General features: G+C 43.1%; 3 protein-coding genes across 3 annotated transcripts in view; all 3 read right to left on the reverse strand.

The window, feature by feature from the left end:
• ccdc13 (coiled-coil domain containing 13) overlaps positions 1-8,477 on the reverse strand; it is an 85,428-nt gene extending 76,951 nt beyond the window's left edge. Inside the window, exons 1-6 of the mRNA XM_055228265.1 lie at positions 8,314-8,477; positions 5,581-5,804; positions 5,374-5,516; positions 4,703-4,768; positions 3,359-3,478; positions 3,195-3,299 (exon numbers count right to left, since the gene is read on the reverse strand). Coding sequence (XP_055084240.1) covers positions 3,195-3,299; positions 3,359-3,478; positions 4,703-4,768; positions 5,374-5,516; positions 5,581-5,804; positions 8,314-8,477 — 822 coding nt within the window. The remainder of the gene's footprint in view (positions 1-3,194; positions 3,300-3,358; positions 3,479-4,702; positions 4,769-5,373; positions 5,517-5,580; positions 5,805-8,313) is intronic.
• A 1,388-nt stretch (positions 8,478-9,865) lies between these two features.
• LOC117385796 (HIG1 domain family member 1A, mitochondrial-like) lies at positions 9,866-12,949 on the reverse strand. Its single transcript, XM_033983125.2, has 4 exons — positions 12,873-12,949; positions 12,275-12,344; positions 12,054-12,188; positions 9,866-10,744 (listed from the first exon to the last, which is right to left on the reverse strand). The coding sequence occupies exons 2-4, from the start codon at positions 12,342-12,344 to the stop codon at positions 10,680-10,682; spliced, it is 270 nt and encodes an 89-aa protein (XP_033839016.1). The 5' UTR covers positions 12,873-12,949; the 3' UTR covers positions 9,866-10,679.
• Positions 12,950-18,014: 5,065 nt separating this feature from the next.
• On the reverse strand, positions 18,015-21,102 carry LOC117385528 (HIG1 domain family member 1A, mitochondrial-like). The gene is made up of 4 exons (XM_033982817.2): positions 20,967-21,102; positions 19,488-19,562; positions 19,265-19,399; positions 18,015-18,886 (listed from the first exon to the last, which is right to left on the reverse strand). Exons 2-4 carry the CDS (start codon positions 19,555-19,557, stop codon positions 18,813-18,815), a joined length of 279 nt encoding a protein of 92 aa, XP_033838708.1. The 5' UTR covers positions 19,558-19,562; positions 20,967-21,102; the 3' UTR covers positions 18,015-18,812.
• Between the last annotated feature and the right edge of the window lie 5,488 nt (positions 21,103-26,590).

A 26,590-nucleotide genomic window follows, 5' to 3' on the forward strand; every position in this document is an offset into this window, starting at 1 on the left:
TTTTATGCTCCCCCTTCCCGAACCGCCACCTTAACGTGGTAGAGGGGTTTGAGCACTCAAATGATCCCGGGAGCTATGTTGTCGGGGGCTTCATGCCCCTGGTAGGGTCACCCATGGCAAACAGGTCCTGGGAGACGGGTCTGACTAAGAGCGGTTCAGACAGCAAGGCCAGTTACGTCGCCCGGATTGGCGTTACCGGGGCCCCACCCTGGAGCCAGGTCTGGGGTGGGTGCTCGGCAGCGAGCGCCTGGTGGCCGGGCCTTTCCCCACGGGGCCCGGTCGGGCCCAGCCTGAAAGAATGACGTGGGGCCGTCCTCCCGTGGACCCACCACCTGCGGGAGGCCATAAGGGGCGGGTGCAGAGAGATCCAGTCGTCGAGGTCCCCGCCTTCGACTGCCGCCCGGACATGGAGACTAGCTCTGGGGACATGGAATGTCACCTCGCTGGGGGGGAAGGAGCCTGAGCTTGTGTGGGAGGTTGAGCGTTACTGGCTAGATATAGTCGGCCTCACCTCCACGCACAGCTTGGGCTCTGGAACCCAACTCCTTGAGAGGGGTTGGACTCTCCATTTCTCTGACGTTGCCCGCAGGGAGCGGTGGTGCTGGTGTGGGCTTGCTCATTGCCCCACAGCCCTCTGTCAGACAGGTCTTCAACTCCCACCTCCGGGAGAACTTCTCCCTGATCCCGGGGGAGGCTGGGGACATGGACTCTGAGTGGGCCATGTTCTCCACCTCTATTGTCGATGCGGCTGCTCGTAGTTGTGGTCGTAAGGTCTACGGTGCGTGTCGCGGTGGCAATCCCCGAACCCGGTGGTGGACACCGGAAGTAAGGGGTGCCATCAGGCTGAAGAAGGAGTCCGATCGGGCCTTGTTGGCTCGTGGGACTCCTGAGGCAGCTGATAAGTACCGGCGGGCCAAGCGTGCCGCGGCTCGGGCAGTCACAGAGACAAAAACTCGGGGTTGGGCGGAGTTCGGGGAGGCCACGGAGGAGGGCTATCGGACGGCCTCAAAGAAATCCGATGCCTCAGGAGGGGGAAGCAGTGCTTCACCAACACTGTTTACAGTGCGGGTGGAGAGCTGCTGACCTTGACTGGGGATGTTGTCGGGCGGTGGAAGGAATACTTTGAGGATCTCCTCAATCCCACTGTCACGTCTTCCGAGGAGGAAGCCGAAACTGGGGACCCGGAGGCGGACTCGTCCATCATCCTGGCTGAAGTCACCGAGGTGGTTGGCAAGCTCCTCGGTGGCAAGGCTCTGGGGGTGGACGAGATCTGTCCTGAGTACCTCAAGTCTCTGGATGTTGTTGGGCTGTCTTGGCTGACACGTCTCTGCAATATCGCGTGACGGTCGGTGACTGTACCTGTGGAATGGCAGACAGGGGTGGTGGTCCCTCTGTATAAGAAGGGGGACCAGAGGGTGTGTTCCAATTACAGGAGAATCACTCTCCTCAGCCTTCCCGGTAAGGTCTATTTCAGGGTACTGGAGAGGAGAATCCGACCGATAGTCGAACCTCGGATTCAGGAGGAGCAGTGTGGTTTTCGTCCTGGTCGCGGAACACTGGACCAGCTCTATACTCTCCATCGGGTCCTTGAGGGTTCATGGGAGTTTGCCCAACCAGTCCACATGTGTTTTGTGGATCTGGAGAAGGCATTTGACTGTGTCTCTCATGGTGTCCTTTGGGGGGTGCTCTGGGAGTATGGGGTCCGGGGCTCTTTGCTAAGGGCTGTTCGGTCCCTGTATGACCGGAGAAGGAGCTGTGTTCGCATTGCTGGCAGTAAGTCAGACCTGTTCCCGGTGCATGTTGGACTCCACCAGGGCTGCCCTTTGTCACCGGTTCTGTTCATTATATGTATGGACAGAATTTCTAGGCGCAGCCAGGGGCCGGAGGGGGCCTCGTTTGGGAACCACAGGATTTCATCTCTGCTGTTTGCAGATGATGTTGTCCTGTGAGAATCAGCTCCTCCAAATCCGAGGCCATGGTTCTCGACCGGAAAAAGGTGGTTTGCCCTCTCCGGGTGGGTGGTGAGTCTCTGCCTCAAGTGGAGGAGTTCAAGTATCTCAGGGTCTTGTGCTCACGAGTGAGGGAAGGATGGAGCGTGAGATTGACAGGCGGATTGGTGCAGTGTCTGCAGTGATGCGGTCGCTGTATTGGTCCGTTGTGGTGAAGATTTACCGGTCAATCTACGTTCCTACCCTCACCTATGGTCATGAGCTCTGGGTAATGACCGAAAGGACAAGGTCGCGGATACAAGCGGCTGAAATGGGTTTCCTCCGTAGGGTGGCCGGGCGCACCCTTAGGGATAGGGTGAGGAGCTCGGTCACATGGGAGGAGCTCGGAGTAGAGCCGCTGCTCCTACACATCGAGAGGAACCAGTTGAGGTGGCTCGGGCATCTGCTCAGGATGCCTCCTGGACACGTCCCACCGGGAGGAGGCCCCGGGGAAGACCCAGGACACGCTGGAGGGACTATGTCTCTCAGCTGGCCTGGGAATGCCTTGGGGTCCCACCGGAGGAGCTGGTGGACGTGTCCGGGGTGAGGGAAGTCTGGGAGTCCCTGCTTAGACTGCTGCCCCCGCGACCCGGTCCCGGATAAGCGGAAGAAAATGGATGGATGGATGGATTTTTATGCTCATATAAATGTAAATGTAAACAGGGATACAGTCACTAGTGCTCATGCCTCACAGCAAAAAGATTCTGCATTCTGTTCAAAATTTGCATGTTCTCCCTGTGTTTGGGTGGGTTTCCCTTGGGCACTACGGTTTCGCCCATCAACCCAAAACAGACAGAATAGGTATCTCTGCCTCAAGATCATAGGCAGGTTGCCCAAGTGGCAGAGAACGCATTTCTCTCATAGATCATAAAGTACACCTTAACATAATACCTTAAAAACCTTATTTCTGAGGTCACTTAAGTCAACAGAAAGAAGCAGTTTGATGAATATATTATGGTTTACTTAAAGGGGTCTCCATGGAGATGTTATTGCTTTGTCTTGAATGTTCCACAGTATGTCCTTAAATGATTCCATCTTTCTAAAAACAAGCCACCGCTAGGCCAAGCATCGTGATTAGATATGCGATTTATGTTTTAATAAAAGGTCCTGTTCAAAGTTTTAAAGTAGAAGAACTGAACAAAAAGACTGAAACATTAACTGACAAACTGATATAAGAATTAAATCCACTTTGATGCAGTGCCTTACCCTGGTCTGTAGTGCCAGAATGTGCTGCGTTCGGCCCCTGAAGCTCCCGGGACAGCTCAGCACCTGCTGCAGGTTGATCTCCTCTCCAACCTCACTGCACAAAACCTGAAAAAGCAGTAATCATGAGCCTGTGTGACTGGAGTGAATCAGGCTGAGGCTCTAACCTTGTGTGCTATTCTCAGCTCCTGTTTGACAGCCTGCACCTGGTTGCGGTATTCAGACACTTTGAGGAGCGCAGCGGCCAGTTTGTCCTGGAGAGACTTCACCAAAGGGCTCCCCTGCTCCTAAAAATATCAAACAAAAAGTGGCTCAGTGAAACAAAAATGTGCTTTTAGATGGTAGAACTTTACCAACTGTACAACCAACCTGTCCAACCATGTGTGGCCTCACAACTGAAAGGTCAACAAGCTAAGAGCGATGAGAACACATGGGTGATGTTCTGGGTGTTACAGGTCCCATATCACACAAATTGATTTAGCTTTAAGCTAATGCTTTTCCCTCCTCAAAATTAGATCTGGATTGGGGTTTCTTCTCTTTTTTTTTTGAGGGGGGGGGCTTTGTTTTTGTTGTCCTGATTTTGTTATTATACCAACAATAAAAATGTGATCACTGGAGTTGTGTTTTGTTTCATTCACATATGTTTGAGTAACACTTTATTATTTGTCTGTCTGCATCTCCAAAGCTCAAATGCTCTGTCCCACCTTGTGATGTCATGAAGTGGGAGTTTTCAAGTTAACAGCTCCTTTTACCTTTAGTCCAGTAGAGACTGGCAATTCCAGGGCTGAGATGATCCAAATGATTCTAGTAAAGGCGTATCGAGTTTAAAAACATAGTGGAGCACTTCCTGTATTACCACGTGACATGACAAGGTGGAACAGAGTGTCTTCAGTTTGAGAGAAGAACTCAGTCTAAATATACAGGGTTTGTGTGTTGTGAATGAAACAAAACAAAACTCCAAGTCTGTTTGTGATGAGGAAACAACATTATGACAGAGATCAGAGAATAGAGCATCATCGGCCCTTTAATAATAAAAGTACTTATGCAGTTAGTTTGTTTTATCAAATAAAAGATACCAGTGTATATATATATATTAATATTAATATGTTTGTAACTTTTTAGATGCACAAAAATCCATTTGTAATTTTAGAGTGGTATTGATACTATAAACAACTGGTAATGACAGTTTCGATACTAAGAACAACATCACATAAATGAGCCAGATGAGGCTCATTGGACTAAAATGTAAAACAAACACCACATGGGATCGATCCTGATTCCACTGGCAGCAAACAGCTCACATTAGATCCACACATTTATTTTACGGTTTATTTGAATGGGGACAGATACAACAATGGGTATGACAGTGTTTCTAGCCCAACCCTAGACCCCAAAGGACTTTTTAACTGTTCAAATTTCACTAAAAAGCTTTATTCAAATAAATAAAATAAATAAATACAGTGAATTTGTCAAGAGATTTGGACATGTGATGCCATCTACTGGAGAATTACCTCAGAATCCTGAACGGACTGGGACTTTGTTTGACTGCTCCCAGGATTAATCAGAGCATTCTGTAACTGTAAAAAAACACAAAAAACAAAAAAAAAACAACATTTTTGTTCCTGCAAATGCAGAATATAGTTGGCTGATTATTTTAGGTTCCACTTTATAGTAATTACACTTTTATCATCCTTAAAAAGCACGAACAGAGACTTAACTCATAATGAACAGTTTATTCAGAATGATTCAGGCTGTTTTAATTCAGGGGCCAAGGTTCAAAGTTTGGATTTAATTTAAAGTTGTTTCTCACCTTGATTGATTTAAACTTAAGTGTAATTATTATAAGTGCTGTGTGCTCATTTATGTCTATAAATGGTTTGACCTGCCTTCTGACTGGTCATTTTCACACATGTATTCTTTAACTTTCTCTGGTCATAACTCTTGTGATAAAAAGGATGCTTCACAGATCATATTTCTGATTCTACATTGAAGAGGACATGCAAAGTGCTTGTCAAAATCACAAATAGAAAAACTCCGGCTCTCTGTCAAACTGCACAAAGTGACATTTATTTACAGTGGAGCAGCAGTAAGGCCTCATCAGGCAGAATCGTTCTCCTGCTCACTTTGTGTGAGACAGAGTGTGGGAGTTTTTTATTTGTGCTCATGGCTCTGAAAGCACTACCTCTTTCTCAAGTTCTTTGATGCCGTTGCTCTTCTGTTTTGACTTGACCCTCTCACGCTCAATTTCTGCCGTCAGCTCCCTGTTTTTCTTGGACAGTTCAACGATCTTGACCGCGGCTGCGTCACCCGCCAGCCCCGATGTGCCTAAACAAACAGCTTTCAGTTCCAGTTACAGCAGTGCTTTGGGTTACACTTCCCAGGGCCTCACCAGTGAACGCCAGTCTCTCCTCCTCTCTCGTCTTCTGAATGTGTTTGAGTTCAAAATCCTTTTCGCTCACGAGTCTCAGCAGTTTGCCGTTCTCATCCTTCAGGGTGTGCAGTTGGTCCATTAAGATCTCATTTTCATTCTTTAGTCTGTGGAGTAAAGTTAAGATCTCGTTCTTGTTCTTTAGTCTGTGGAGTAAAGTTAAGATCTCGTTCTTGTTCTTTAGTCTGTGGAGTCAAGTTAAGATCTTGTTATTTAGTCTGTGGAGTAAAGCTAAGATCTAGTTGTCGTTCTTTAGCCTGTGGAGTAAAGCTAAGATCTCGTTCTCGTTCTTTATTCTGTGGAGTAAACCTAAGATCTTGTTCTTTAGTCTGTGGAGTAAAGCTAAGATCTCGTTCTCTTTCTTTAGCCTGTGGAGTAAAGCTACGATCTCGTTCTTGTTCTTTACTCTGTGGAGTAAAGCTAAGATCTCGTTCTTGTTCTTTACTCTGTGGAGTAAAGCTAAGATCTCGTTCTTGTTCTTTAGTATGTGTAGTAAAGTTAAGATCTCGTTCACGTTTTTTAGTCTGTGGAGTAAAGTTAAGATCTCGTTCTCGTTCTTTAGTCTGTGGAGTAAAGCTGAGATCTCATTCTCGCTCTTTAGTCTTTGGAGTAAAGCTGAGATCTCGTTCTCATTCTTTAGCCTGTAGAGTAAAGCAAAGATCTTGTTCTCGTTCTTTAGCCTGTGGAGTAAAGCTAAAATCTCGTTCAGATTTTTTATTCTGTGGAGTAAAGCTAAGATCTCGTTCTTTAGTCTGTGGAGTAAAGCTAAGATCTCGTTCTTTAGTCTGTGGAGTAAAGTTAAGATCTCGTTATTGTTCTTTAGTCTCTGGAGTAAAGCTAAGATCTCATTCTCACTCTTTAGTCTGTGAAGTAAAGTTAAGATCTCGTTCTCATTCTTTACTCTGTGAAGTAAAGTTAAGATCTCATTCTCGTTCTTTAGTCTGTGGAGTAAAGTCTCAGATGTGATAATGACTCTGTGCTGTTCTGGTCTGACTGTCTGTAATTCTTACAAAGATAGGCATAGAGACACGGCTCATTAAAACAAGTCACTGGCTGAACCCAATAACGCTTAAGTTTGTTCTGACAAATTCACATTTTTAGTTCAATATATAAGATTATCACCTAAAACTCTTATGGGCAAGAGACGCATCGTCATGATGTTCAATATTAATATTGTAATATCTAGGCCTGTCACAATAAACACATTTTGAAATTCCATATCTAGCTGAAGTCAAGATTGACGATAAACAATTATATTGAAACCAAACCATAAAACAGAATTATCTTCACAAAAGTGTTCTTCATGTACAATACTGTTAAAAATATGAGCTGCAGTAAAGAAACACCAGAACACAACAGTTCAGTAGTGGGTTTGTGTCTATTATGAGGCATAATAATCCAACCGTCCCTAAATTCAAATTGTATCAAAACACAAAAAAATAACTAAAATGTCAAATCAGTAAGAAAAAGTCCACATGATAAATACTGACCCCAAAAACATAGTTCCAGCTTTTATTACTTTATTACAGCATTTTTACTGAATGCTAAGTCGATATAGTCATTATTGTCATATTTAGTGCTTTGCAACAGTGAAGATGTACTAGATGCCCTGGTCAGTTCAAACATGTGAATGCCACATAGACGAGCTAAGATTCAACCACACAAAACAGAATAACAAGATTCTGCTTAAACCAAGCAGCTTCTTTCTGTTCACAGCATAAAACTTCAATGTAACATCTTAGAGTACAGACAGTTCCCCCTCTGGTCAGTGTGGGATTACACTTTTAAACTTTTCACTGGGCAGTTGTGTTTGACTTTTTATTTTATTTTTGTTTTAAGTTGAACCTGCTAAAACTAAAATATACCTAACAATCTTCTTTGAACAGCTGGACCAAAAGCTTACTATTCACTACAATAGAGGTTATGCAGATGACATCACAGCATTCAGAATTTTTAGAATGACTGGCGACATTATGCGAAAGTAAATGCCAAGTAATGACATTTTCCCAAACAATTTTCCCTTCTCAATCTGAAACTATGACCTCATTGTGTAAAGTTATATAAGCCCCTCCTACATCTGAAACTATGGCATCATTATAACGTTATATAAGCCCCTCCTCCATCCGAAACTATATCATTATAAAGTTATATAGGCCCCTCCTCCATCTGAAACTATGACATCATTACATTGTAAAATCTAAACACAACAAACTAAATTACTCCCCTTTACAATTCACTCAGTATTCCCACAGAGGGTTAGGGTTCGTGTACCTGACCTTTGAAGAGAGAACAGTGTATTTTCTGTGAATTCAAAGTGCCTGTATTTTGACAGGGCGTCTACAGCTTTCACAAAGGTCAAAGTTTGTAGGGATTCTTCTCGATTTTCAAACCATGAGCTTTTTTTGTTAATCCTCAAAGTGCCAAAAAGCTAGCTTTATAAGAGTCAGCCTAGCCCTGTTCCTCTCTAACAACTATTGCTCTGATTCTGACATCACATAGTGGGAGGAGCTAGCCCATATTGAAGTAATGCGGAAGAGAAAATTATTTATGGGGCCATGAGCCAATGAGCTTAGGACACTGAAAACAGCACAGCGCAATCTGAGATCACAGCCTGTATATGACTGTGACCGATTTCATGATTTTGTAACTGATTTTGTGACGTTGTTGTTTCAGACCTGACCTTGTAGAACACACCTGTTGTCTGCTGTATCAGATGGAACATGTTGTCTAGACAGTCCCAGGTCTTCTGTATTTCCAAGCGGGAAATTCTTCTTCAGGTCCAGGTGTCTCCTCTCCTGTTGCTTCCGAAGGATCTCAAACTGGCGCTGCAGTTCGGTGAGGGCACTGCGGTCGTCCATGGGCTGGTCACAAAATGACAAGAAAGGAAGTGTCAGTGAGACTTGTGCATGTTTATGTTTGCACAATGATTTGGTTTCAAATTAAATCATTAAGGTTTTTGATCAGTTTTGAGTAGCCTATATATTTTTTAATAAATCTTTCACTACCCAAAGACCCAAAGTCTTACAGAATAGTCTCCTTAACAATAACAACAAAGCTGAAGTTACCCAAATGATCCAAAACTTCAACTTTATTACACTTCTTGGTACCAGTAGTAGTAGTAGTAGTAGTAGTAGTAATAATAATGGTAGCTGCTGCTCAGGTCCTGACTAGAACCAGAAAGTACTTCACACATGCGTCCTGTGCTCGGGTCTCTGGCTCCTGTGGCTCAGAGAATAGACTTTAAAGCACCTCTGCTTGTGAACAAGTCTCTCCATGGACCAACACCAAAGTACATCTCCCACATGTAAGTGCCACATGAACCATCTCACACTGAGGACTTCAGGGACCCGCCTCCTGATTTAGTCCTGGTTTAGACCTGGCCTCCTGCTGATCCCAGAGTCAGGACTAAACTAGGACTAAACCAGGACTAAACTAGGCCTAAACATGGGGAATCAGTCTTTCAGTTTTGTGTAGTTAAAACCTGGACCAGTCTTCCTGAAGATGTGAGACAGACCTCTACTTTGACAATGTTTAAATCCAGGCTCAAACATTTCTGTTTAGCTGTGTATATGACTGAAATGGTTTTATTCTGCCTCATCTCTTTTAATGTTCATTTAATGATTATTTATGTTTTTATTTGTTGTATTGTGATTTTAATGTCTTTCGTATTCTATAAAGAACTTTGAAGTACTTTGTCTACTAATAGTATTGTACAAATAAACTTGCCTTGTGGTAGAACCGTTATTTATTTACTGCTGTATGTAGGAACGTGCATTTTTACGTTGTCCTTTAAGTTTGCTAAAACACGTCACATTAAGTTTGAACATTAGCTAGTTAGCTAACACTCTGCAGAGCGGGTCGGAGTATCTTTGCAGATTTATTTGCGTTTCATTCGCTTCACCTGGGACAAAACCCCGCGTTAACTTTTGCTTTACTGACAGAATGTTAACATTAAGTTTCCATTGTCTCATAACTTACCTTTAGCTTAGCGCTGTCAGCTCACAGTGCGCAACACTTTAAATGAGCATCAGGAGGTGGAAAAAGCAGTATCTGCCCTAAGAGAGTCTCTGCGGTCTCCTAGCAACAGTCTACACAAGCACGCGAACACAACATCTCGCGATAGCACAAGACGAACGTGAGGTGGATAGCGGTTGTTTAGTTTTTGTTTAAATTATTTTCTTGATTCTCTCATTCTCTCAAGTTCTCATTTACTAAACACAAAATAAACCAAAGAGCAGCAGCAAGATAATGAAAAGAAATACATTTATTACAATGTTTATTGTTTATTATTACAATGACACATTCAAATGAGTTCTCTCAGCAGTGGTGCAACACAGATTATAAAACATCCAAAAAATATCAAGCCCCAAGTGGTTCTTGGAGGCATGTTTTTTGGTAGTGTATAAACTAGAGATTGATGTGTATGTCTTTTTTTTCATGGCCGATGCTGATGCCAACTGTTTAGATCCTGAGCAGGGCCAATTTACCATTATGCAGAAGTTATGTATTTTGAATTTATTACTAAATCATCCACAACCCCGTTTTAGTACAAAGTGGACACAAGAGCTGTGGAATCGCGTTTTGTGCAGAGTCCTCCTTGTACTGAAGTGTTCAAACAGAGCGTTAGGTGTATTCTTGAGGCAGCTGGTCGGCCCAAACTAAATATCGGCCACTGGTGGAGTAAAAAGTGCAACTGACTGATATATAAAGCCGATAGGCTTAATATATCAGTCAATCAATATAATCAAGTATAAACTAAAGAATAAGTAGGATAATACACACTCAAAACACAAAGACACGAAAATATCAGTTGTTGCTGTACTCTAGACTGTTATAACCCATCTCATAACCACTCAAATATACATCTCATAACTCATATATAATGTCCTGCTCCCTGACACAGAGGCTGCATCCGAATTCAATGTAATCACAGCAGATGAACACTATCTAACAAACAATGCATCTTAAAAGAAAGTACTTTACTCCCATTCATCATCGAATTGAATCAAAACCATTTTAGGGAAAAACTTTACAAAAGGTTACTGCTGAAAACACAGTCCTCACTTGGCCTTGGTTTCCTCAATGGGATGAGCGATGTAATCCCGGTACATTGAATATATGACACCTGCAGAGAAAAAAAACAAACAAATATTATTTTGTTTTTATATTAGAGTACCATTGCCCCAAGTCTCAAGTAGCATTTTTACTATATGTTTTTCCAACTGTATTTCTTCCAGTATCAGCAATTTAACGTAGCTATTTTGTTCATATTTCTCAAGGTTGCCAATGTTAGCTTGATTTATATGTAATTTGTATGCATATGTGTACAGTTATAGGATTGAAGTTTGACATTATCAGTTTGTTTAAGTTAAAATGTTGAAACAGCAGAAATACGTGGGCGATTTCCTGTTTATAGGGGCCATTTTGAGGACTTTTCACCACACAAATGATGGAATATTTTGTTAGTTAATGGCCATGACAACGTTTTTTTTTTTCTTCTGTATGTTTTATTTGTCAGGAACCATGTACAAATTCTTTAATTTTACAAAAGAAAAGATGATTTGTACCAGGTTTAGCTACTGCAACAGTGTGAACTTCTCTGTGAAGCCTATGGTACTTTGTCTGAACTTCCTGATGAATTTAAATGTGAATGTGAAGGAATGTAAGCAGATGCAATCTGCTGATGTATTGGAAATCTGACACTAATCAATACTAAAACTAGTATTGAAACTAGATACACATTTTTTGCAGGTATTGATACTGAAAAAGTCCCATTGACAGAAATGAACGTTTCCTGAACATATTTAGAGTGATGTTGAGCTGTATCTTTCACAAGTATAAGATGCACAGACTAGTATACGCCCATGGACAACTATGGACACTGGACACTGAGGGATTACGCAGAGATAAGGACACATGGGGATAGAACAAAGTACAATAACATTTAATGTGGAAAATCACAGTATATTGTCTAAAGAAAGAGTGTTTTATCTGAGCTTTCAAATTTGATTGTTTACATTGTTATTCGTAGGCCTATAATTATTCTGGTGATATAGTGCCTCATGAGCAAACTTGTCTCCAAAGTAATATGTACTGTATTAGCGACATGCGACTAGCAATGCATTAGCATTCTGAAAATGTGCAAGAACTCAAATACTCTTCTAAAAATGTGGAAGGAGAGGAGGATGGATAGTGCTGCATAGGAGAAAATGTTAGCGAGTGTAACTGTACAGGGTGAAGTGGTGACACAGTAGTGTTATGGTTTTGGTTTGTAAATGTCTACACCTGCATGTCGATGTGTGGAACTGTTATCATGTCATTTTGGCTCATTTATGCCTCAGTGTTTTCATTTAGTTCTTTTTGGTGTAATTTCTTTGATATGAAATGTTAACGAATACTCCAATAACCACATGATACCACACAAACCAGCATACCCATGGTCATAGCTCCAACCACAAAACCCTGGGCAGCCACTCGCATGTGGATGAGGTGGACAGACATCTTTGTATTACCACGATGTTTCATCTTCATCAGCTGGTACGCCACAATGCCAATGAATCCCGTAATCCCTTTAGAAATCCAAACACACATTTCAGGCAGTGTTCAACATCTACACACACTCTCCACAGTGTAATATAAATACAGATGTCCTCACCCACAGGGACGAAGGGATTCTCCTTGGCTTTGCGTAGAAACTTGGACTGGTTCTCCTCATAGTCGGACATCTAAAGTTCATATACAGATAAAACACAAACAAACATGTTACATAGGTCGTTTTGACCCAATGCTTTGATCAAACAATTGGCTACCTGGGCTATTAGCCTCCTAATTCATCACATGATGAAATAAATATGTTCATAATGTAAAACTACAGAAGCAAGTCACTGTATCTGTTAGAACCTCAGTGTGCACAAACTGGGTGTGTATAATGGCATAAAATGCAGCTGGGACGTTTAGGGGCAGCTTAATTATTATAAGTTTACAATAAAACTAGCTGAGTCATCGCCTCCATTTAGCCCTCAGCTCGGATGCCGTCCCAGCTCATCCCTCTGAGAGTCCATGTGACCTCTGAAAAGAGCTACACGAGGTCATTAAGCATTTAGTTTAAACGCAGATAACTATGATATCTTAACTAGATATCTTAACATAGATAACTATGATATATAACTTTAAACGCAGATAACTATTAAACGCAGATAACTATGATATCTGTGGATAAATACTGTGGATAAATACAGACAATGCGTTCTTACCTTAAAAGGACTCAGGTTTAACTGAGCAAACTGAAAGAAACCTCCGGATCAGTCGAGGAAGTAAACACGACGCACAGTGACGTTTGGGATGACGTAACGACGTATCCGGAAGTAATCGGGAAACGCTGGAACGGAGCTGTGGATGACGCTATCTATCTATCTATCTATCTATCTATCTATCTATCTATCTATATATATATATATATATATATATATATATATATATATATATATATATATATATATATATATATATATATATATATATATATATATATATATAGAGAGAGAGAGAGAGAGAGAGAGAGAGAGAGAGAGAGAGATTGTGGTTAGATCACTATAACAAACAGTACACCTAACCTGGTCTGGTGAAGAGCGTGAGTGAAGAGTGAGATCAGATCTGTCTCTCTTTAGCAAGTCTTTTCAGTACAGATGATCTTTTGTTAGAGTGTGTGGACAGTGGGTTTAGCTCTTACGGATAGCTCTTCAGCCTTTTGGTCATTTTCTTTATTCCTCGGAGGAAAAGTCTGTCTCCAGATTCATTAGTTTTATATTTCATTGTTGTATTATCTGCTCCATGCCATCCATCCGTCCATTTTCTTCCGCTTATCCGGAGCCGGGTCGTGGGGGCAGCAGTCTAAGCAGGGACTCCCAAACTTCCCTCACCCCACACACGTCCTCCAGCTCCTCCGGTGGGATCCCAAGGCGTTCCCAGGCCAGCCAAGAGACATAGTCCCTCCAGTGTGTCCTGGGTCTTCCCCGGGGCCTCCTCACGGTGGGACATGCCCAGAACACCTCCCTAGGGAAGTGTCCAGGAGGCATCCTGAGCAGATGCCCGAGCCACCTCAACTGGCTCCTCTCAACGTGTAGGAGCAGCGGCTCTACTCCGAGCTCCTCCCGTGTGACTGAGCTCCTCACCCTATCCCTAATGGTGCGCCCAGCCACTCTGCGGAGGAAACCCATTTCAGCCGCTTGTATCCGCGATCTTGTCCTTTCGGTCATTACCCAGAGCTCATGACCATAGGTGAGGGTAGGAACGTAGATTGACCGGTAAATCGAGAGCTTCGCCTTCCGGCTCAGGTCCTTCACCACAACGGACCGATACAGCGACCACATCACTGCAGACGCTGCACCGATCCGCCTGTCAATCTCACGCTCCATCCTTCCCTCACTCGTGAACAAGACCCCGAGATACTTGAACTCCTCCACTTGAGGCAGAGACTCACCACCCACACAGAGAGGGCAAACCACCTTTTTCCGGTCGAGAACCATGGCCTCGGATTTAGTGGAGCTGATTCTCATCCCAGCCCCTTCACACTCGGCTGCAAACCGCCCCAGTGCCTGCTGCAGGTCCTGGCTCGATGAAGCCATCAGGACAACATCATCCGCAAACAGCAAAGATGAAATCCTGTGGTTCCCGAACCAGACCCCCTCCGGCCCCTGGCTGCGCCTAGAAATTCTGTCCATAAATATAATGAACAGAACCGGTGACAAAGGGCAGCCCTGGCGGAGTCCAACATGCACCGGGAACAAGTCTGACTTACTGCCGGCAATGCCAACACAGCTCCTGCTCCGGTCATACAGGGACCGGACAGCCCTTAGCAAAGGGCCCCGGACCCCATACTCCCGGAGCACCCCCCCAAAGGACACCACGAGGGACATGGTCGAATGCCTTCTCCAAATCCACAAAACACATGTGGACTGGTTGGTCCAGTGTTCCACGACCGGGATGAAAACCACACTGCTCCTCCTGAATCTGAGGTTGGACTATCGGTTGGATTCTCCTCTCCAGTACCCTGGAATAGACCTTACCAGGAAGGCTGAGGAGTGTGATTCCCCTGTAATTGGAACACACCCTCCGGTCCCCCTTCTTATACAGAGGGACCACCACCCCGGTTTGCCACTCCAATGGCACTGTCCCCGACTGCCACGCGATGTTGCAGAGACGTGTCAGCCAAGACAGTCCCACAACATCCAGAGACTTGAGGTACTTGGGACGGATCTCGTCCACCCCCGGAGCTTGCTAACCACCTCGGTGACTTCAGCCAGGGTGATGGACAAGTCCGCCTCTGGGTCCCCAGTCTCTGCTTCCTCCTCGGAAGACATGACGGGGGGATTGAGGAGATCTTCAAAGTATTCCTTCCACCGCCCGACAACATCCCCAGTCAAGGTCAGCAGCTCTCCACCCGCACTGTAAACAGTGTTGGTGAAGCACTGCTTCCCCCTCCTGAGGCGTCTGACGGTTTGCCAGAATTTCTTTGAGGCCATCCAGTAGTCCTTCTCCATGGCCTCCCCGAACTCCTCCCAACCCCGGGTTTTTGCCTCTGCAACCACACGAGCCGCGGCACGCTTGGCCCGCCGGTACTCATCGGCTGCCTCAGGAGTCCCACGAGCCAACAAGGCTCGATAGGACTCCTTCTTCAGCTTGACGGCATCCCTTACGGGGATTGCCGCCGCGACAAGCACCACAGACCTTACGATCACAGCTACGAGCGGCCGCATCGACAATAGAGGTGGAGAACTTGGAGTCCATGTCTCCAGCCTCCCCGGGATCAGGGAGAAGTTCTCCCGGAGGTGTGAGTTGAAGACCCCTCTGACAGAAGGCTCTGCCAGGCGTTCCCAACAGACCCTTACAATACGCTTGGGCCTGCCAGGTCTGTCCGGCTTCCTCTTCCGCCAGCGGATCCAACTCACAACCAGGTGGTGATCGGTTGACAGCTCAGCCCCTCTCTTCACCCGAGTGTCCAAGACACGCGGTCGGAGGTCAGATGACATGACAACAAAGTCGATCATCGACCTCCGACCTAGAGTGTCCTGGTGCTACGTGCACCGATGGACACCCTTGTGCTCGAACATGGTGTTCGTTATGGACAAACTGTGACTAGCACAGTCCAATAACAAAACACCACTCGGGTTCAGATCAGGGAGGCCGTTCTTCCCAATCACGCCCCTCCAGGTGTCACTGTCGTTACCCACATGGGCGTTGAAGTCCCCCAGGAGAACAACGGAGTCCCCAGTTAGTGCACTGTCTAGTACCCCTCCCAGGGACTCCAAGAAGGCCGGGTACTCTGCACTGCTGTTTGGCCCGTAGGCCGACACAACAGTGAGAGACCTGTCCCCGACCCGAAGGCGCAGGGACGTGACCCTCTCGTGCACCGGAGTGAACCCCAACACGAAGCGGCTGAGCTGTGGGGCAATGAACAAGCCCACACCAGCTTGCTGCCTCTCCCCACGGGCAACGCCAGAGAAATGGAGAGTCCAGCCCCTCTCAAGAAGTTGGGTTCCAGAGCCCAAACTGTGCGTGGAGGCGAGGCCGACTATATCTAGTCGGTAACGCTCAACCTCCCGCACAAGCTCCGGCTCCTTCCCCCCCAGCGAGGTGACATTCCATGTCCCCAGAGCCAGTCTCCATGTCCAGAGATCCGGTCGTCGAAGCCCCCGCCTTCGACTGCCACCCAGATCTTCAAGCACCGGCCCCTTACGGATCCTCTTGCGGGTGGTGGGTCCACATGAGGACGGCCCCACGTCACTCCTTCGGGCTGAGCCCGGCCGGGCCCCGTGGGGGAAAGGCCCGGCCACCAGGCGCTCGCTGTCGAGCACCCACCCCAGGCCTGGCTCCAGGGTGGGGCCCTGGTAACGCCGGTCCAGGCGACGTAGCTTGCCTTGGTTTTTCACTCTTCATAAGGGGCTTCTGAACCGCTCTTCATCTGACCCATCCCCCCGGACCTGTTTGCCATGGGTTACCCTACCAGGGGCATGAAGCCCCGACAACATAGCTCCCAGGATCATTCGGGCACTCAAACCCCTCCACCACATTCAGGTGGCGGTTCAGGGAGGGGCTCCATGCGGATCACACCACTCATCTTCTCACCCAAAGCCTCAGAAAACGCCACTTATATTATATATTATGCTGCACATTTCTGCCCACTGTCTGAATCTACATCACAAAGTCTACTGCTTTTTCCAATGTATTTTAGGCTACAATTGATGAAACTAAATATGTAGATTAAAATGAGCAATATCCTGCTAGATATGGGTCAGTTAACACAAGTCTATTTAGTTTGTTAGTAGTAGCTTTTATAATTTAATATTTTATAATCAACTGTTCATCAGAGGCCCACTCTGTGTAAAACTTGTCAAATGACCTGGTACGCGCCTCCTACCCCATGAGCGTCTCCAGTGTCTGTATCTGACCACCTGAATGGAACTCTCCAGTCTTCATCGTTGGGAGTGTGGTATAAATATGCAGTGATCTCTCCGTCCTACATGTGCCTTTTGTTGAAGCTGTGAGGCCTTACATCTGCTCTATGTGAAAAAAGAGTTAACAGATGAGTCTGAAAAAACACATTAAAACTCACAGGGAAAAGATGCTGAAGGTGTAGCACTGATGCTGTCACATTCTACAGCTGGAGATTAGGGCAGATGCTCAGTTAATCCTGATGGAAATCACAGTTTCTGTTTCAGCCACAATTATGAAATCCCAAAGGCTGCAGAAGAACAAAATATTCTTTCTTTTAATAGAGAAATGTACCCAATTTAGACCTCTACCATAGACTGTAATATATATATATATATATATATATATATATATATATATATATATATATATATATAAATTCAACCTGTGTTATGTTCAAAAGGTTAATCAAAATGCAGTTTTAAAAGGTGCTAAACTAGTCCGCAAGATCTATAATGAACATATTCTAGAAAGTTATTTCTGTTTTATATGTAGGTAAGACAACAAACTGCTTTGCCTGAGAAGTAAACTGTTTCTTGGAACCTTTAAATGTACTGTTGTATATTATTTTAACAATCAACATCACATCAGATGATATTTCACTAGTTGCCTGGTGGATCACTTCAACAGAATGTAAACAGGAAGCAGCGGCTGGCACGACTGAGATGCTTTCAATGACTCTGGAGAATGGCTGTTTTCCCAGCACTAGAGAAAACATCTAGATGAAACAAATGCTCACCTCTTTATTCTGACATTGAAGTTCAGTTTATATTTCATGTGTTTATGTCCAGGCCATGTTCCACCATCTTGTGACCATGCCCTGGGCCCCTCACAATGCCCTGGTCCCCTGATGCCCTGGGGCAGATTTACACATACTGTGCAGAGTGACAGTGCTTTCTGAGTTCAGATTTATAGTAGGAAATATTTTATTTCTTAAAGAAAAATACAATTCATGTGAAAATATTTAAAAATATAATATCAAAACATTAAACCAAAGGGCTGGTTTAGTAATTAGATATTTGCAACATGTTTGATTGTTGAAAAAGGCAACCTTCATTGCAGAATATATAAATATATGTATTATTATCCCTTCATGATGATGGATTTTTAAATCCACAAATGAAGTTAACTACAACTGTTTGTCCAAACACAGGAACGTAGGATCATGGTTAGGTTTAACCCTTGACCCCTGATCATAATGTACTGATAGACAATTCATTGGCAGTGGTTTCATACTCAGGCTTCAAGGTTCATGTTACTTTAAATTTGGGGTTTGAACCATAATTAAAGCTCCCTTGTCCCTTGTTCCTTATTTCTATGTGAAATAAGGCTCACAGCTCACACTCGGCACATTGCAAAAATACAATCAAAATGAAACCCAGTGCATCCAAAGAGCTCACACTGCACAAAAACAATTAAAATTAAACCCTGTGTGACCAAAGAGCTCATTTACATTGAGCCAAGTCCTTTGAGATTGAAACAAAAACAACTCAACGATTCAAAAATACAGATGACACAATTAAATATCTTCTTCTTAAAATTCCCACAACTCTTTGTTGATATAAATCTGTGTTTAGTCCACAGTTTAGTGGATAAATTAATCCTTTTGTGTAATACGGAGCTAACACAGCAATTCAAAAGTATAAATGCTTTAGCTTATCTGCTAAAAGTAAATCTAATAAATATTTATGGAGTGGCATCCGTCACTTGTTGGTCACGGCCTTCTGGTCCTGTTTGGCTGCGAGGTAGAACTCATTGTACATGGAATAGATCACACCTGCAGAGAGAAACAGGAGAGAAAGAAGAGAAAGAATAGAAGGAAGAAAAAGGGAGGAGAAAGAAAAGAAAGAAAGAAGAGAAAGAGAGAAGAAGGGGAAGGTTATTATCAGTAAAATCTGTTTCATTTGAATATCCTCTTTAAATGAAATGATAAACTTGTCACCAGTACAAGCTTCACACCTGCTGCAGAAAGAATCAATTCTAAATCTAAAAACAGTAATTGATATCACTTAGTATAATGTAAAGCATAAGATGAACACGTAAGAATGTTTGAAAAAGAACACCATAGCCTATCCCTTATGCCTAACTGTCTTTGTGAGTTTTGTTGGCGACATACAATAAGAAATAACTATGTAATCACAGTGAAAAAACAAACCTAGCGTCATGGCTCCAACCACGAAGCCCTGAGCGGCGACTCTCATGTGGATGAGGTGGACCGACATTTTCACGTTCCCACGGCTTTTCATCTTCATAAGCTGGTACCCTACAATGCCGACGAATCCCGCCATTCCTTCAAGAAGAGACCGAGACCAATTGTTAGTGTTATGTTTAGATATTATAATGTTATCTTCCATTAGAATCGAAGGGAGTGCTCTTACCAACAGGCACAAAAGGATTCTCCTTTGCTTTGCGCATTAATTTGGACTGATTCCCCTCATACTCAGACATGTTTACTGAAAAAAAAAAAAAATCATTGCATCATTGCAGAAGTGGACTAAGTGAGTGTGACGTCACTGCATTGTGCAGCTCCAAATGAAGCTCATCAAGGCTAACAGTTATAGGGGTCAATGTGGAGAACAGTTCCATATTTGGAATTCCGACCACGAGTATCATAGCAACCACAAAGATTTGTCTGTTATTAATGTTCATGTCTTGATTTATGAACAAAACAGTGAAATAAAAACCCCAGGATCATGTAGAGTGGATTAATACGAACATTTAAGACCAAAATGATGAGTCTGACAGTAGCAGTTACAGAGAGGGGCCACAGTTTTTACACAGAAAGTGAATTGGAGCCAGAGTCGAACCTGCTAGCCACCACATTCCAAACAGGAAGCCATGATCACTTCCTGTTTGGAATGTGATGGCTAGCAGGTTAGCTATGTCCATTTAGTACAGTCAAAGTACAGTACTATAACAGCGGTTTTAATAAGGAACCTGTTCATAATATTGAAAATATAATAACTCATATCCAGAAACATTTTTAAACTGTCAGCAACAGCAATAATTATCCTGATGTAATAATTAATCACAGTTATTTTGGCCAATTTCAAGATCGCCCCATGCCTAGTGTTCAAATTTGTCCTTGTTGGGTCCTGGTATGAGCCCGGTTTAGTCCAGATGTAGACTTGGTTTGGTCCTGTTCTAGTCCTGGTTTAGTCCAGGTTTAGTCCTTGTCAAGTGCAGGATCAGTTGGTTTCACAACCAGCGTCTCCAGACCACACCTCAAACTCCCAGGAGCCCTACTTGCCCTCCCTGCCCTTCTCATGTCATTGGCTTTTTTTCAGCTTCCAATCTCCTGAAAGGGTTTTGGTCCTAAATTGGCCACACGAGGCGCTGTCCCTGTTTTAGATTTATTAACTAAAAACAACTTATTCTAATTTATTTTATTTATAAAAGGATATTTTACAAACAAAACTGTCAGAGAATAAAAAACTGAAAACAAAACTTAAGGTAAATTATGCAAGTTCAATGTGATATTAACCTCAGTCCTAAAGCAAATTAAAGCAAAACGGTAATGACAATATAAATACATACAAACATTAATGTATTTATTAACTAATTAATTAATAAACATAAGTAAAAGCAAATATCTCATTTACAAACGTGTGTGTTTATACCTTGCCCTCCTCCTGACCCGAGGCTCTGTATCAAGGACAGAGAACGGACAGTCTGTTCACAACGCCACAAATCTCTCATTGTATTTTGTTGAATTATTTGTAAAGCGTCCCAGAGTTAGGGACACAATGTACGTGGTTCATTGTGTCCCTAACACTGGGGGGGCTCGTGCTGTTCATCTATAACCATTCACTGATCAATGTCACTGAAGAAAAAAACATAAACGGAGAGGCTCCTACCTGAAACAGAGCGAGACGTTTAATCCAGAAACTGTGAAATTAAAGTTTATGATGGATTAAACCTACAGCAGTAGAGAAGCTCCACAGAAAGAGCCGGCCTTGTGACTGCTGCGTTATATAACGTGAGAAAGAGCGCAGAGGCTCACGACACATACGTCACTGACGACACATACGTCACTGCAGCTGTGGTGCGTTTGGCGTCACGGGAAAAAGTAAGTTCGACCAAAATAGGGAACAACAGGCAGACAAAAAAATACGATACACATAATAAACATAAATCAACAAAAGATAAATGGAACTAAAGCTTTAAAAGTGAACAAGCGAAATGTTGACCAGGAGGGGGAGGAGCTTTTTCTATGTTTTCGGTGTATTTGAAAGCGGCAGAGCGTCACAGATGGAGCAGGAGATGGAGGAGGAGCGAGAGTTCAAGATCATTCAGTGCACCTGCATACACTTTGGTTTACTACTTCACATGTAATTCATCAGAGAAAGTCTGATCAACGCTTTCTGCCACTCTGTCACCTCCTTTGGTTTGTCTAAAAAAATAAAGCCAAAACTTTAAGGCTTTTTAACTAACACGTTATGTAAAGACACTAATGTGAGCCAATACAGCCCTGCTCTTTGTACATGATAAAACTCTCAGTAGTGACGTCACGTAACGTTACATGACGTAAGTAAGAGACTTCCACATAAGCAGTGTCTGAGGAGCCAAGATGGCTCTGTTACAGAGCTTCTCCCAACTTTCTGAGAAAATAAGCATTTATGCACTAAACTGAAAAGTACGACAATGTCAAACTCCTCATCAATGAAGCGCAAAAGCGAAGATCAACCTCCGGTGACTCCCACAATATCTCCAAACACGCAAAAAGGTAAAATGTAACAAGACACGGCAGCCACAATAGTGGTACAGCTAACGCTAGCTATTCAGAAGCAAGGGTCCTTAATTGAGAAATCAATAGAAGAACTGAGAGCGTTAATTGAGTTTTTTTTATGGCAACTTAAGACTTGAAACAGAGGCTGGACAAGACAGAAAACAAGCTCCAACAGCTTGAAAACAAGGTGGTTGAACTGGCACTCTACTAGCGACGGTGGAATTTACGTTTGCGCAGGATGCCTGAAAAGGAGGTGCACAAACTTGGGAGAGCAAATTCGACCAAGACCTATGCAAAAGATATCGTTTTCCAGTTCTCAATGCAACACTACCACGATGTCATGTGGAAAATGTCTAAAAACTCGGACTATCTGAAACAACGGAACCTACGCTACAAGGAGGACCTGACGCCGGGAGGACCGCGAAAAACACAATCATATGTGGTCCATCATCCAAAAAGCATGGGAGGAGAAGAAGATTGCTTATTTTGTTGGAGTAAGAGCCTATATCAACAATAAGGAAATACACTAGGTGCTATGATGCTGCTCAGAACTTGGGATCCATGGGAAGAATCTCTGCTTTCTTGTGTTACTATATACCTTTAGGTTAAGAAAGTATCCTTATAACTTTTATATTTCACTGTTTACTTAAACATTTCACAGTTAAAATGTATTTCAGTTAATGCGACATTACAAAATGCAAGGCAATTTTTCTTTATTATAAAAACTAAAAAAACTAAAAGCAGATTTATGTTTGATGCAGGAGTCTCACTCTTGTGATGATGATTATAACTTCTGGAGATCACAATGGGGAGAGGACATTCGGATGTCCCATGTTAACCATCATTCGGCAAGAACTCTTACTCTGAAACATAAATTTAATGGGAAGGTTATCCTTAAATTAACAGACTTAAATGGACACTTTATTCTTCAGGTATTATCATACAGCAACCAATTATTTCTTTTGGGTAATCTGTATGGCTATACGAATGTGAGGGAGAACAAACCTTTATTTCAAGACTTAAACACAGCAATAGAAGACATTATAGAAAGATTTTCAGATTTGAAGATAATATTAGGAGGGCATTTCAATTATACGCCAAATGATAATTTGGACAGATACCCAAGCAAAAACTATTTTAACTTATATCTTTCTGATTTCATGAATGAAAGAGGACTAACAGATATTTGGAGAAGAAATAATCTGTATAATAGAGAATTCACATGGAAAAACAGATCTGGTATGTTACAATCCAGAATAGCTCCTTGGCTTTTTTCTGAGTCACTTTCACACTTGCAGTGTAAAACAGATTATTTTGGAACCTGTAACAGATCACAAAGTAATCACACCAACAAGTAATGAATCTCGTAGATGTCCAGCCTACTGGAAATTAAATAACTCTTTGTTATTAAATGAAAATATATGTGAACTGATAAAGAACAAAATCTCAGAATACTACCAGATAGCTGAATTGGAAAAAGAATATCAAAAAAATTGGGAGTTGTTAAAATTCAAACTGAGAAAATTGCTCATGGAAACAGGAGCAACGCTGAAAAAAGAGAGGAAAAAAAAGAAGAAAATGATTTAATCACTAGCTCATTACCTTATCCTCTGTCTTACCAGAAAATCCATCTGAAGCAGAACAAGGTGAACTACTAACACTTCAGTTAAAACTGGATAAGACGTATGAGAATAAAGCTAAAGGAACCTTTATATGCTCAAATCAAAGTGGTTAGAAGAGGGCGAACAAAATTCTAGTTGCTTCTTCAAATTAGAAAAACAAAGATAAACAACAAATAGCACAAACAAACTATCCGTTAAAGGTGTCATTAGATAACCCAAAAGAAATTTCTAAATCCTTCATTTCATTTTATTGGTTTATTAGGACAATTACATTAAGCACAGTGGCAGATATGTTTGTACCAGATTGTAGCTCATAGCTAATTTCCATCTGTAGTCCTGGGAAGGGGAGACAACACACACAAAACAACAATAAAACAACAATAAAATAAAAATTTATAAGTTAAAAGTGCAATGTGTAATGTAATGTAGTGTAGTGTAATGTAATGTAATGTTGTAACACTATTGGTTTGGTAATCTGGGGGCCATCAGGTGATACCCACGAGGGTAACATCTGATGGCAAAATACCCGTCAAAGTTAAAAGTGCAATTTGCAATGTAATGTTGTAACAGTAGTGGTTTGGTAATCTGGGGTCCATCAGGTGATACCCATAAGGGTAACATCTGATGGCAAAATACCTGTCTGGTATTGTTAGTGTGAGCATGTTTGGTGCTCCAGAATCCAATTTTTGATGGCACGTGAAAAGCTGTAAAAATCAGTCATGTTCTTTAGATTGTCTGGAAGCCCATTCCATTCCTTGATGGCTTTATAGGAAAAGGCTGATTGAGAGAGGGCAGACTTTCTTTTAGGAACATTGCAGTCGCCTCTAGACACAGACCTTAACACGCTACTTGTAAGCTGTGAGCAAGGCTGGATGTAGGTCTTAAGAGGAGGTGGGGCGGCGTCATGTAAAACTTTATGGACCAGACGGATATCAGAGTACCTGATCAAGCTGTCGAAACTTAGTACACTGAAAAAAGTGAAACATCGCTGTTGTTCATTCAATGCATTTTTTTCCATTGGTTTAATTTAACAAAATCTAATTGGTCTGTACAATTTTAATGATACAGATTTAAACTTGTGTTTGTATTTATATTTTTTAGGTAAATCCAATTTGGCTCGTGTAAATCAACAGTAGTTCACAATAGTTACATTGACCCAATTAATAATTTATTCATTGTGCCTTTCTTGTGCATGTGTTTTATAACATTTAATTCATATATTTATGCAGGATCGTTAGAGGATCGGCGGAGCAACAAAACACAGAAACCACTTAGTGCTAGAATAATGTGTCTTTTATTCCCCACACAAAAGCAGCATACAAAATCACTTCATCAGACAGCAACTTTAATCAACCAGCGCCTTACCTTGACACAGGACTGGAGAGCCAACAGTCCAGTAGAGCGCTGCGCTGTCCGAAAACAAAGCTGGGCGACCGTACGTATCCCACAGCAGACTCTACCGAACCAGGGGCTACCCCGTCTTTATAACATGAAACAAACAAGGCCTGCGTGGGAAGAGGAGCGGGCCAAGCTCCTCTCCCAGGCATTCCCCGGATAAGATTTTCCCGTTTCACTACCAGTTTCATAAACAGATAGTGAAAGGGGTCCTACTGGCGCCCAAAACATTCATAACAATCCCAACACTCTGTTTAAACAGCACAAGGTCAGGGAAGAGGGCAAACGAGGACACACTACACAGGGCTATAACCTGTCACTCCACTCTTGGCCTCGTTAGCCAGCTTCACTTCAATTTAATGCATTATAACATTATATATTTTCTTGTCAATATCTCGCCGTAGTGAGCGAACATACAGACAGGTCAAGACGTTAATAATTGTTACCAATAGCACAATAAGACACACAGCTATAAGAGGAGGCATTAATAGGCCTCGAGCAAAGGGAGATACGCCATTAAAGATATCATACCAATGGCTAGCAGATTTTTGTTCCACCAGTTTTGCTACTGCTAATACCTGTTTCTGGGCGATCAGCGTGGACACATGTAGGCGAGTGATGTTATGATTATGATTGGCTATAAGTTTTTGCAAGTCCATGTAGTGGTTCAGTGCGCTTCTGAAATGCTCCAGAGACACGCCCAAATTGGCGTCGTGCAGGACTTCCCACTGGATCCGAGTGTAAGCCTGCTCGTCACTGTAATTGGTCAACCTATATGTTTGGTTATGCCAATGCCACATGTGAACACCTTTCACACACCCAGAAAAAGGGGCGGTTGGGAGCTGCGGATGCTGATCCATGGTGGCTACACACAGAGTGTGGGGCCCCATTTGATACAGCATATCGCGTGGTGGTTCCCAGTCCCAATCACACAAAGCATTTTCCTCTTTCAAGCATGGGTTGGTGTAACCTTGTTTCAAGGAACACACAGCTCCCTTATCTGTGTGTTCACAGTCCGTCAAGTCAAAGGTCTCATTCGTCGCTGGCGCTAACCAGTCACCTCTTACTCTCAAGATCCAGTATGATTTTGATGCAATCACAGGTAATACATGAAATCAGCACACTGTCAAAGATTTTGTCACGTTATGTTGTATCCAAACACTGGTACATACCGTATTATTACATCTAGTTTTTTCCGGCATTAAGTGGAGCCAGTACAGAGCCGTCAGGTTCCATATCCACCTCCACTCTGCATAATTTCCTGTAGTCAATATTCTCTGCATTTTCTCTAGTTGTACCTTGACATGCACAGTTTGTAATGAGCAAAGAGTCCAATTTGCGAAAGTAGTCAAATTTTCATACAAATCACTGGAAGCATAAAACAAATCAGAACTCCATACAAATCCTTCTTCCCATAGTTTAGCATTTTCAATTTGTCCCTTTAAGGCAGTAGGCATCCATGAGGCTACTCGTCCCAAGCCATCATGGGTATACTGACCAGTCCCACTTAATTTACTAGCAGTCAGTTGATTATCCACCATATTGGATGCCCCCAACAAAGTCCCAGATCCCCCAAGGAGAGTGCCCATCCATGAGCGCCTGACTCTCCATTTGCACTCTGGAATAGGGGGAAATTTCACCATCCATCGAACTACAGTTCTGTGTTGGCTCGTAGCCATACGTTGGCAGGTGGGTACAATGGGCACCACATGCGTCGAAGAGTGCTGCGTAGTAT

This window comes from Periophthalmus magnuspinnatus, chromosome 17 (assembly GCF_009829125.3).
Source record: "Periophthalmus magnuspinnatus isolate fPerMag1 chromosome 17, fPerMag1.2.pri, whole genome shotgun sequence".
In the NCBI taxonomy this organism is placed as follows: Eukaryota; Metazoa; Chordata; class Actinopteri; order Gobiiformes; family Gobiidae; genus Periophthalmus; species Periophthalmus magnuspinnatus.

What these genes read in the sequence shown, in the direction of transcription:
- LOC117385796 (XM_033983125.2), bottom strand. Translation starts at nt 12,344, where the DNA reads ATGTCCGACTATGAGGAGAACCAGTCCAAGTTTCTACGCAAAGCCAAG. An exon ending in GAATCCCTTCGTCCCTGTGG is followed by an intron (nt 12,189 to 12,274) that starts GTGAGGACATCT and finishes GGATTTCTAAAG; the next exon opens with GGATTACGGGATTCATTGGC. An exon ending in GGTTGGAGCTATGACCATGG is followed by an intron (nt 10,745 to 12,053) that starts GTATGCTGGTTT and finishes TTTTCTCTGCAG; the next exon opens with GTGTCATATATTCAATGTAC.
- LOC117385528 (XM_033982817.2), bottom strand. Translation starts at nt 19,557, where the DNA reads ATGTCTGAGTATGAGGGGAATCAGTCCAAATTAATGCGCAAAGCAAAG. An exon ending in GAATCCTTTTGTGCCTGTTG is followed by an intron (nt 19,400 to 19,487) that starts GTAAGAGCACTC and finishes CTCTTCTTGAAG; the next exon opens with GAATGGCGGGATTCGTCGGC. An exon ending in GGTTGGAGCCATGACGCTAG is followed by an intron (nt 18,887 to 19,264) that starts GTTTGTTTTTTC and finishes TTCTCTCTGCAG; the next exon opens with GTGTGATCTATTCCATGTAC.